Below are 12,794 nucleotides of genomic sequence, written 5' to 3' on the forward strand. Positions count from 1 at the left end.
TGGGACACCCAGTTTCCCACTGACAGGAGTCGCCCAGGAAATACAGTGGTGGCTGGTAGATTCCACTGCATAGTGTGGTGATGACAAGGGGCACTGTAGTTCACTGGATGGTGGGATTGTGTTCTATACAATCCCACTGTCCTTCTAACTAAACAAACAATGTCCTGGTCTGCCCTGAGGCACCATGAAGTGCCGCGAAGCAATCCAGGGCATTTTTTGACCCTTGCAGGCCTCCCCTGATAGGCCTGCCACTGAACAGGCCCAGATGGCATTTGCAGTGCTGAAAGGGAACACAGAATTATCCATGTTCCTTTATCAAGGGGCTTCTGGGGTCTGATCCATGGCAGGCCCAGGAGGGTGGCAGCCTGGCATCATTGTCATATGGACACAGATATTAGCCCAGGATCGATGTAGGTGCCGCCTCAGCCTTTACCGCTCGTGCAGAATCGTCCAAAGGATATATCACTGAGACTTTTGATAAATTATTTTTAGCACCATAAGAGAAATATGAATGGGGATTTTCTCTCATACTGTAAATTTTCTGTATAGGTCAAACCATTTAAGGCAGGGCAGTTGATGAAGCTTAGGTAGGATTCAGTCAACTGCTGCTGATAGCATTAAGAGATAGGAATTTTTAAAGTAATAGTGTTGCTTATGTTAAGTTGATATAGGATACAATGTTTTAGACAATTATCTGTAAGATAAACTTTTCTTGGAGGGTTGAGCAAAACCACTCAACCAAATTCATGTTATGTCAATATCGAAAAGTAATTCCTGTTTTCAGCATTTCTTACATGAATCTATTTGCATTCTTTACAGGCTGCTGGCCTTTGTCAATCTATTTGCCTTTTATTTCTTTGCCCTTATGTTTCCTTCACTGACACTTAATCTCAATGACACTGATTTGTCAATGACATAACAACATTATCCATATTAATGAAATTATTACGGAATACTCAGCACATGAGTAGAGTTTAATTTTATATAGATTTAATATTATAGGGAGACATGACTATTTGACTAAGAAATATCAGTCTTTTGTTCTTAAGCAGATAGTTGTCTGTGACATTTATTAAAAAATGGCATATTTGAAAGAATCTATGGGGAAACTTGAACATAACTCTGCAGATATTTAAACAAGTATTTCAAATAAACTGGAAAGCCTTGCTCTCAATTTATGTCACCAATATAAGAAACAATATGTACATTCTAGAACTTTACTATCATTAGACATGGGGTTATAATTTTGTTGGCCATTCTGCACAAGTTAAATGTAGCCGAAGTCTTACAATTTGTAAATGCTTTTTTTTTTTAACGTTCCACATGAGGTCGCCTACAAACCGCCAAGCTCCCGCCAAGCTCCCACAACGTATGGATATTTGTAGCACTTCTGGGGGAATCCAGAAAAGTGGATTCCCCTGAAAAAACCACAAAACTTCTGAGCACAAGCTGCAATACATCAGCGAAAGACATATGCGTTCTCAAAATAGCGGTAGAAAGAATGTCCCTCCCTAGATCTCTCCCCTGAGCTTCCGGAGACGTGATTGCAATTTTCCCCCCTTAAACAGGCGAAAGTAATGAATAAGCGAGGCTTCTTCAGTTGAAGTCCCTCCACAAGCAATTCATAAGTGTCCTGTGTTTTCTCTAGGTAACAGGATTCTGATGTAATTGAGGTTAAAACAAATAGTGTCAAACATTATTAAATGATACCAAGATTCAGGAGGAAATGCCTAATCAAGAAGGTATTTTAATAACAGTAAAATCACCATCAAGTTGTTAAACATTCTGCTTTAGGATCTTTTCTAGTTCTTACAGAGCTTTCTGTGATGATGACCAGATAAAAATTTAGCTTACATGTCTAACTTGGGAGAGGCAGAACATCAGTTTTTTTATACTTTGAGGAAATTAATATGCAAATATCAAAGAACAACCTTACCTTCACAGGAAACACCTTTAACTCTGGCAAATCCTCTTGGGCATGCCGTGTCTTCAGAAAAGTAATGAAACAAAACTTATTTCCAAAAGAGATAACACAGTTTACAGCATTAAGTTACTCTTGGTAACTATTTCATAAATAGAAATTTGAGTGGATGAGTGAGTGGATATGGAGACCAAACCGAATAAACTGATGTTCATTTGTCTCTCTTGCCCCCAAATTCCTCAAATTTGTCCTTCAGCAAGCACTGAACTGTATTATAATACAATAATTTCACTACATAAGCAATTTAAAGAAAACTATAAACATGGTATATCCAAATAAGTACTCTGCTCATGTTGGTTTAATTTCACCTTAAAATTATCAGCCTCTTTTCCTGAACCCTGATAGCTCCTGAAGAACTATCTCCTTTATTCTTCATGTTACATATGTCTGTCTGAATAGAATGGACTTTATTTAGTAACAGAGCAGTACATAAAATGGTTAACACATGTATTTTCAATTTGCCCTGCTCCTATGAACTTCCATGTTTCTTCAAATATCTGAAGTCAAGACAGTACAATAGTTATCAATAAGGACTAGATAAATAAAATCTGTTTTATGAAAGAATGGGGGAGGGGTTGCTGGTTAACCTCCCGAACTTCCATAATTTTGTTGTTGCTGCCCGAACTTCCACAATTCCACGGGGCCTACAAAAAGGAGCTCCCCCACCAGACACTGATATTCCTTGAAGGTCTCCCAACTATTTACTAGACATAGCCAATCCTTTTTAGCTTCTTCTGAAATCTGATGAGATCAAGCTTGTCTACACTATCCAGGTCAGGTTGGAGATGGAATTAGATAACATTATTTGAGCATTTTCAATCCTAAACAAATCAGTAATAAGGGCACTGTCTTCTCTTGGTTATGAAGATTTATGTCACTGCATTTCAAAGTTGACTGTACCCATCACAAAATAGTAAAAAATAAAACAGACGTCACGCATAGCCTGTAATTAGGAAGAAGATAAGTATAGAAATTAAGAGTTTGCATACAATGGGAAACAAAACTTTTAACAAGAAATAAAAGACATTTCCTTGTCTCTGTAATCACAATACAAACACTTACAAAAAGAATCCTATAATATAATTTTACAAACTAATGAAAACAAAATGAAAAGCAAGTTCTTGCCTTAAGGTAGTGGTCCTCAATCCCCGGTCCGGGGACCGGGACCGGTCCGTGGATCAGTTGGTACCGGGCTGCGGCTCCTCCTCATCCTCCTCCCCAGCTGCTGCTTTGGGGGGCTGCCCTGCCACTCTGCCGTGGCTCACCTTTGGTGCTCTCTAGCATCCGTCATGGCTGGGGCTCCCCCTCAGCGTGGCACTGCACAGCTCCCCCCAGCAGGTGGCGAGAAGTCAGGGGCGCCAGCGGGAAAGCAAGTGGAGCAGGGGCTCAGGCGGTGACGTCCCTCAGCAAAAGATTACCCCCCCCTGGCCTCAGTAAAATTGTCAAGCGTTGACCGGTCCCCGGTGATAAAAAGGTTGGGGGTCACTACCTTAAGGGATGCATGTGTTTAGAAGTACAATATAATCTTTATTAACCAGCCCTTATGAAGAACAAGTATCTCTGGTGACTCAGTTGTGCTGGATACTCAAGCTTACTGTCTTGCCTTATGCCCTACCCAGATATGTCTGCTGCAACCAAACTCCAAACTACTGGGAATGTCATGGCAGCAGCCTCCATCCATGGTGGGAACTCCTGCCCCAAGCCAGCTGTCATATGAAGGTGGCAAACAAGTGGGTCAGCTGCTTGACAGTCCCTTGGCAGACCTAGCTCCAGATATCCAAGGGGAAGGAGGCAGCTGAGGATGACACTAGATAGCAATGCCAGTTGACAGAAGTACAGCAATGCTGGCTGGAGAAACAGGAGCAGGTGCAAAAATATGGTGGAGGGAGAAGGCTTGATCTCTGGTTGATGCTGTTTAACTGAGCATTCTGGGTAATCAAATGCTGGTTTTACTGCAATAGTACTGTGCTAATCAGATTGTGTCCTAGCATAACTACTCTGATGAATGAAAGTATAGTTGTATCACCTACATATTTCTGGCAGGTCCCATGCAGCTAGAACACTTTACAATGTAAAAATCCTACCTAATTCACAGCGTTCACAAGGACTACCCCAAGCAGCTCCCAAAGTAGCACAACATTCAGATTTCAGAGTGGCTCCATTGATGTTAACTTCACAACGATTGTCTTGGATATTCAGCCAACATGTTCCCTTCAAACTATCTACAGGGAATTAAAATAAAAGACGGTCTTAATTGATCAGTGAAATAATACATCTTCCATGCTTTTACAAATGAGGGGGAAGAAAGGCAGGCTCTTGATTCAGAACTGTGTAGCCACCAAAGTTTGTATTCCTTACTTATGGGATACGAATCCAGTTGTCTTGCAATGTTTGCCTTCCATGCTAAAGTAAATCATATTGCCCTGAACTCTTTTCCAGGTTGGTGTAGTGGTTGGGAGCACTGACTTCAAATCTGGCAAGCCATGTAGTAGTAGTAAAGGTGGGGGGAAGAAGCAAAAGGAGGACTATGAGTGCAAGTAGTGATATCACTTCTGGAGGCATGGCAGAGGGCAGGGCCAGATGATATCACTTCCAGGGTTCCTTGAAGTCTGAACAATTCTTTCAGGGGCTCCTTCATGGTCAAAAGATTGAAAAAGGCTGTCCTAGTGTTTCCAGTGCCTGATGTTGCTTGCACTACATCTGAGGTTCAGGAAAAGGAGAAGAGGAGGGAGACCCAAAGGGATCAGGTAATAATTCCAGAGGGGGAGCTATGTTAGTTCTCTTTGGCAAAATTAATCAGGACTCTAGTGGCACTTCCAGGATTAACCACATTTCATTTCAGCATAACTTTGCATGGACTAGATCTCAATTCTTCAGGTGCCTTGAATCCTCATGAACACATGAACCTATGAAGCTGCCCTATACTGAAACAGACACATGGTCCATCCATGTCAGTATTGTCTACTTGGACTGGCAGCAGATCCCCAGAGTTTCGGGCAAAAATCTTTCAGATCTCCTGCTACCTAATCCTTAATTATAGATGCTGTGGTTTAAACCTGGAAGCTTCTGCATGACAACAGATGCGTTGTCATTGAACCATATGCTTTTCCCATCATGCAGTTACTTTAGGTAGAAGTTTTAAAAAGCAAAGGGACCATATAATGTTGAAGGAAGAGAATTGTATGTAATTATATATAACATTCAAATAAAACTAGAAAGAACTACAGGTTTTGTAAATACAGTCACAATTATAGTGAGATAACAATCCCAAGCTCACCCCAGTGATAGGAAGGTAATTTGAAACCTTTTAATAAAAACCAAATGAGTTGTTTCATGCTGAAACCTGTTTGAAGTTCTTTTCTAGAAGAATAGTGACTTAGATCAGATATCGTAAATATCCAAGACTGACATTCTCTCAAGGTTATCTGAATATTATATTTTGTTTTTAAATATTGGATTTGTGTCTATTTATGGAGAAACTGGACTGTGTCCTTCTAATGGAGAGGGATCCTTCTTTAGGTTATAATGGTTGCTTCCCTGCTCTCACCTATCTACATGTACAACCACCAACTCTGCAAGTAAATGGTGTTGAGTGGCAGGGTTGTGGAGTAGTTAGAAGCAGCTGTAAGTAACCAGTGATTTGAAGATAGTGGGGAGGCCCCAGCAAATTACAGCTGGGTTTAATACAGCATTCTTTACTTCCTTTCCTTCCATCCTGCCATCCTCTCCTTCTCTTGCATCTGACCTTGAGCTTCCTTTATCCCCAGGCTCATTTCAGCGTTCTCTTCCAAGCCACCCCCCCCTCCTGAGTCCTCCCATCCTCCCATTCCTTCTGATGCCAGCTGCCTGTGCCTACCATCTGATGGGCTATATGGTGCATCCTGGCTTGCCCTGCCCCAGTGAACTGGGTGTCAGAACAGCTGGGCCAGCTACTGCCCATGGAACAAGAGGCTGGATGTGCTGGATGGTGTCCCCAGGCTTCCCAGTTGCTTTGTGTCCCTGGGGTAGTGGGGCTCTCTCTCTCTCTCTCTCTGGCATTCTCCATCTCTGGGGCAGCTAATGTCTTCTGGACTGGCCAGAGCAGTATTGGTAGCCTGCAGCTTGGCTCTGGCCCCAGTGCCTCTTCAAGTTGGGTGGTGACGGTTACGCTGGGTCCTAGGTAAGCCACACTGGCTTGGTCTCTCCTGCAGGTGATGTGTTTGTGGCTCCTGATGGCTCTGGGAGACGTCCAGGAGGCATTCCAGACAGTTTGTATGCATTATACTGTTTTATTATACCTTTATAATAAGCATGTTGTAATCTGCCTTGAGTCTCAGCTACAAAACTGAAGTTTTGTTGCTATCTTTTATGCCTTTGTTGCTATCTTTTATGTTGTCTATTCTTCTCAAGCTACATATAATGATCATAATCCCCACAGTCAATGATAATGAATTCAAGAAGATAACTATACTTTGTGTGAAACTGTATTTATTTTTCTACCCTGAATCAAATAAATAAATTTTAGTATCTGTTGAGGTTAACCTAGAAATTCTGCTTGCCAGCTAAACTGGACTAAATGACACATTTTTGAAAAAAATAATCTGAATTAATTACAATTTTGGATTTTGCTTTTTTCATGAAATACTGTTGGAATGTTTTTGTTCCTTCTGTTATACATCTTAACGGACCCAATGGCATATATTTCTAAATTATTTTAGGAGAAAGATAGACCAGTCTGGATCTGATCAGTCTTGTCCCTAAGCCAGATGTTCATTCTAGGGAGTAATATTTAGCTTTGTTACCAGGAGGGAATAATACTTACCTTCATATAATTCCTTCTTCATTTAACTAATCATGATAGTCAACTGTATTTGTATCTTTAAAATGAAAGACCAATGGACTCACCAATACAGATCAAGCCTGTGGCGTCTAGTTTGCTGCCAGATGAACATTCACAGATGAAAGAACCAAGATTGTTCCTGCAGGCACTATTGACACAAGGGCTGCTTTCACATTCATTTATATCTATAATCCAGAAGGAAAAGACACTGTGAAACTTGCCATGTGTTTCTGGAAAATATTATGATGTCTAAGCCCTGCCACGAACCATTTTATGCCAGAATGTCTGGAAAATGTGTTCCTTTTTTTTTTTTTTAGGAGTTAACCTAAATGTCTATAATTCAAAGAATGTAGGACAGAAAGTTTGTTTGAACACAAAAGGCTTTGCATAGTTTCAGAAGTGCTAATTAATTGGCTGCTTCATATAAGCTAGAAATTTCCAAGAACTTGGACTAAACAATTTTCCAGAATCAATTATAATTGTCTTGTGAGAAATCAGAACCAATTTTAATGGAAAGCAATACATGCTCAGCCATAACATGTTGTGTCCAAACAAAGATTTTATTGTTTCTGTCATTTATGGCTCTATAGTACTCTGAGAAAATTAAGAAAACACTGTCAGAAACTGAACTTAGCTACTCAAAAATTTAACCTGTAACTGAACATATATATCTGAACATAGTATTTTCATTTAGTCCATACTCTGTCTTATTTTGCTTGTACCTCCAAATGTCCCCCTTTGCCCCTTAGATGTGTTTTTTGAAACAGTTCCATCTGTGGGCAGACTTCAGCAGACTCTATCAACCTTCCTTGAAAGAAAAAACAGTTTAAAATGTGGCATCTTCTTGCTCAAAAGCATAATTCTTTAAAGATCAGTGTTACACTGATCTTTCTGTGCCTTTCTGTGCTTATACTTTTAAATTCTGAAGCTTAAATCAAATCATAAATACTGAGAGTTTCTATTGAGGATTAGGAATATAGTACCTAATGACATAATCCATGAAATAATAAAATATATAGCAATACAAACAATTCTTTAAAAGTGAAAAATTAAACACAAGAGCTAGTTACATCAACAAAAATTGTTAACTCAACTGGATAAGTGTGTACTAGTACATAATAACAAACAAGATAAATAGATTTTTAAAATTGCCTCACATATTCTCAGTAATTACTTTAGAATGTATCTAATAAGCTATAATGCCCTGCCATTTGCACCCCAGGTATTTGTTTTTCCAGATATTTCCCCCATATAATGTCTTCTGGGGTCATGAGCAGAGTGTTGCTAAACCATTCTTTGAATTACATTTTTACATAAATAATGGGAAACAGCCATAGAACAGCATGATCCCAGCACATGCTGCACCAGTAAAGAAATTCTTTGGATGGGGCTCAGATGACTGAAGCACCAGACCAGACATCAAATTATGCTGGCACTGAAAGAAAGTTGAAACAACATTATGGGAAGATACACCATTAATAAAATTTAGGACCAAGGGCCAAACTAAAAGTCACACTCAGCTGCATGTAGTTTATCCTTGAGAGTTTTCTTTTTCAAAATACAACTATGCAGACTGCAATATAAAACAGAAGACTGGCATTCTTCACCCATTCTATCAAGCATATTTCCACAAATGGTTACCCTCCTCCACTTGTTTTCTTTTCTGTACTATAAAAGATACAAGCACCCAAGTTTCCACTTTTCATACCTCACCCCAGAGAGAAGGCACTGAACTGCACAGAGATGCTCAGATGCTATGGATTTAAGGTTTAGACATGTGCACTTGGATATACCTGAGCCATAAACATATTGGAAATTAGCTGTTTGGGGTCATTAGCTGGATCCAAAAGTTTTTGATATGCACACCTCTCACACTTCCAAATGCTAGGCTTCAAAACAGAACTAAGATTATTGTGTACTCGCCACAAATAGCGGTAGATCACTTTTGTTTCTTTGCAAAGAGAAGAAACTGAGGATATGAAGGTAGGACTAGAAGTTAATACCCCAAATAAAATACTACTATTTATATTTTTATCATGGCTCTCACACAACTTGTAAACTCAAGAATCTGACTGCATTAAGTTTCTTCAATTATGATACCAGCTTGCTCTTTAGGAACATTTTTATGTTCATTTCTCCAAGCTATGTCTGCCTATCTGTTTCAATATCTAGCTTGCTCTAGCTCAAAGACTGCCATATTAGTTTCAATTGATTGTTTTAAGATAACTTTTCAGATATTTTGCAAATTACTAAGTTCTTCAGGTTTTGAAAGGTGGATTACAGATTTTAGTAGAATAAAGGAAAAATAATAGTATTCTATTAGCTACTCTATCTACTGACACGAAACACTAAGATCTTTAAAAATCATTAGGATTTATTTTGGGATAAGCTTATTAAGGCTATAATGTGGGTGGTGTCCATTTATATACTGTAGTTGAGCTAGGTGTTTTTGGACCTCACATCTGTAGAATTCCCCCCATAAGAATCAGCCAGCTACTTTAGCAAAATTAAAGCTGTGGTAGACCAAGAGACTGACATGACAGAATAGGTAGTGGACCTCCAGTATATTTGTTATTATGTCACTCTATTTTGTTGTTGTTGTTGTTATGTGCGAAGTCGTGTCCGACCCATCGCGACCCCATGGACAATGATCCTCCAGGCCTTCCTGTCCTCTACCATTCCCCGGAGTCCATTTAAGTTTGCACCTACTGCTTCAGTGACTCCATCCATCCACCTCATTCTCTGTCGTCCCCTTCTTCTTTTGCCCTCGATCTCTCCCAGCATTAGGCTCTTCTCCAGGGAGTCCTTCCTTCTCATGAGGTGGCCAAAATATTTGAGTTTCATCTTCAGGATCTGGCCTTCTAAAGAGCAGTCAGGGCTGATCTCCTCGAGGACTGACCGGTTTGTTCGCCTTGCAGTCCAAGGGACTCGCAAGAGTCTTCTCCAGCACCAGAGTTCAAAAGCCTCAATTCTTTGACGCTCGGCCTTCCTTATGGTCCAACTTTCGCAGCCATACATTGCAACTGGGAAGACCATAGCCTTGACTAAACGCACTTTTGTTGGCAGGGTAATGTCTCTGCTTTTTAGGATGCTGTCTAGATTTGCCATAGCTTTCCTCCCCAGGAGCAAGCGTCTTTTAATTTCTTTGCTGCAGTCCCCATCTGCAGTGATCTTGGAGCCCAGGAAAATAAAATCTGTCACTATCTCCATTTCTTCCCCTTCTATTTGCCAGGAATTGAGAGGGCCGGATGCCATGATCTTTGTTTTCTTGATGTTGAGTTTCAAGCCAACTTTTGCACTCTCCTCCTTCACCCGCATCAACAGGCTCTTTAGTTCCTCTTCACTTTCTGCCATTAGAGTGGTATCATCTGCATATCTGAGGTTGTTGATATTTCTCCCTGCAATCTTGATCCCAATTTGTGACTCCTCTAATCCCGCATTTCTCATGATGTGCTCTGCATACAAGTTAAATAGGCAAGGCGACAGTATACAGCCTTGCCGAACTCCTTTCTCAATTTTGAACCAGTCAGTGATTCCATGTTCAGTTCTCACTGTTGCTTCTTGACCTGCATATAAATTTCTCAAGAGACAAATAAGATGCTCTGGTATTCCCATCTCTTTAAGAACTTGCCACAATTTGTTGTGCTCCACACAATCAAAGGCTTTAGCATAGTCAATGAAGCAGAAGTAGACGTTCTTCTGGTACTCCCTAGCTTTCTCCATGATCCAGCGTATGTTGGCAATTTGATCTCTAGTTCCTCTGCCTCTTCGAAATCCTGCCTGTACTTCTGGAAGTTCTCGGTCCACATATTGCTGGAGCCTAGCTTGTAGGATTTTGAGCATAACTTTGCTAGCATGAGAAATTAGTGCAATGGTGCGGTAGTTTGAACATTCTTTGGCATTGCCCTTCTTTGGGATTGGAATGTAAACTGACCTTTTCCAATCCTGTGGCCATTGTTGAGTTTTCCAAATTTGCTGGCATATTGAGTGTAGCACTTTTACTGCATCGTCCTTTAAGATTTTGAATAGTTCAACTGGAATGCTGTCACTACCACTAGCTTTATTGTTGCTCAGACTTCCTAAGGCCCATTTGACTTCACATTCCAGGATGTCTGGCTCCAGGTCAGTAACTACCCCATTGTGGTCATCAGGGATGTTAAGCTCGCTCTTGTATAGTTCTTCTGTATAATTTTGCCACCTTTGTTTGATCTCTTCTGCTTCTGTGAGGTCCCTACCATTTTGGTCCCTTATCATACCCATCTTTGCATGAAACTCTATTTAAACTCTATCACTCTATCACTCTATTAAAGCTTTATATATAAGAAACAACTCTTCTTCTTCATGACAGCTTCTTTGTGTTGAAGTTCAGTCAATGCAGCACTGAAACCTCCAGTATCTAGTCAACTATCACTGTATTGCTACATTGTATTAGTTACAAGTGAAGCACCATTGGGCAAAAAAAGAGCCTAGTTTCACACATATCTGATGGGTCCTGAAAAGATGGTCATAAGGTAAAATTATTGTGATCAAAGGAAAGTTATAGCATTACATGCTAGTGATTGTTTTAAAAATATGTTTAAGGCCAGTATTATAATACCTTTAATACATTTATATAAATCTATAGAGCAACTACAGTCAGAATAGTGTATAAAGATATGGCTCAGGAAGGATTTCAGTGTTCTGGGGGAAGTTGTAGAACAGAGAACTAGAATGATCAAGACAGTGACTAATTAGGAGATCACAAAATAAAGGTTCATCAAATTGTTCATGGTGTGTAAAAGTAATTAATGAAAACATTTTCTCCCTTTCATACAATAGAAAATGATTCAGAACAGATGAAAGAGAGTAACTGCACCTTCACTGAAAGCTTAGTAAATTAATTAAATTCACTACAAAAAGGTGTGATGAAGGTTTAAAGGGAGATAAGACAAATTAGACAATATATTGATTGGTATTGGCCATAAAACACCTAATAAAAAAACAGTTTGATGGTAGAACAAATAATAAGCAGACTGTTGCCTTCATGCCCATCTTAAATACTGTTAGAAACTGGAGGTTGCATTAGATAACCTGCTACCTCCTCTGGCAAGGCTAGTCTTACACTGGAATTCCAGCAAACTAATGGAAGAGTGACTCTAGATGATGACTGATAATTCATCAGCAAGCATCTGTAAACTGCATTCCGCAGTATAAATAAAAAGGCTATGGGGTGTGGGGGTGGGCTCAGTCCAGGATGGGGGGGGGCAACAATTAGCCCCTTGGCCCCGGACTGACAAGCGGAGGTCCGGGGCCAAGTCTGAGGCCAAGGGGCTTGTCAGTCCGGGGCCAAGGGGCCAATCCGGAGGCACGTGCAGCCAGAGGCCACGGGGCCAATCCGATTGGGCCCTAACCCGGAAAGACCAGAGTTTCATACAATCAGGAGGCGCAAAGTACCTCCTGACCCACCCACCCAGCCCAGTCAGGGCAATCTGGAGACATTGATGCCAGTCTGCTCCTGACCACCGCAGGGAGAGGAGGTAAGTAGGGCTGCCAAGAGGGATGAGAACAGAGGATAGGACAGGATGTGTCAGCCTTTTTCACCCCAAGGCTGTCCCAACTGTCAAGTCCAACTGCAAATAGTCTCAGAACACTGACCGAACTGGCAGGAGGCTTGTGAGTGTGCTCCCTCCCCCTCCCTTCAGGCCTGCTGCGAAGGAGCCTCTGACAGGCCCTGACTGAGGAGAGGAAGGTGTTTCCAAGAACAATGGAGGGGAGTCTGAGGGCATGGGGGTGGGCATTCCTTTTGAGGGGGGGGAGCTTTCCCCTTCTGCCCTACAGTTGGCTGACAGGGAGGCCACAGAAAATCCCCTTCTCACTTAAAATACTGCTGTGGCCGGCCATGCTGCTGGAGGGAAGAAACAGCCAAGCAACTCTCTGCTGATTTGAGACCTACCACACAGGGTTGTTGTGCATGTGAAACTGGAAGCTGTTGCAGAGGTTCTTTTGCATCCTGTT

The 12,794-nt window shown here is 40.9% G+C and overlaps 1 protein-coding gene across 3 annotated transcripts in view; it reads right to left on the reverse strand.

Moving 5' to 3' along the window:
* The window catches only part of FBN2 (fibrillin 2), a 206,627-nt gene that overhangs the window by 82,069 nt on the left and 111,764 nt on the right, over positions 1-12,794 (reverse strand). For all 3 annotated transcript variants that reach the window (XM_077344464.1, XM_077344463.1, XM_077344465.1), the window contains 3 exons: positions 6,866-6,985; positions 4,066-4,203; positions 1,937-1,987 (listed from right to left, as the gene is read on the reverse strand). In XM_077344464.1, the coding sequence (XP_077200579.1) occupies positions 1,937-1,987; positions 4,066-4,203; positions 6,866-6,985 (309 nt within the window). The remainder of the gene's footprint in view (positions 1-1,936; positions 1,988-4,065; positions 4,204-6,865; positions 6,986-12,794) is intronic.

Source organism: Paroedura picta, chromosome 7 (assembly GCF_049243985.1).
Source record: "Paroedura picta isolate Pp20150507F chromosome 7, Ppicta_v3.0, whole genome shotgun sequence".
Lineage (NCBI taxonomy): Eukaryota > Metazoa > Chordata > Lepidosauria > Squamata > Gekkonidae > Paroedura > Paroedura picta.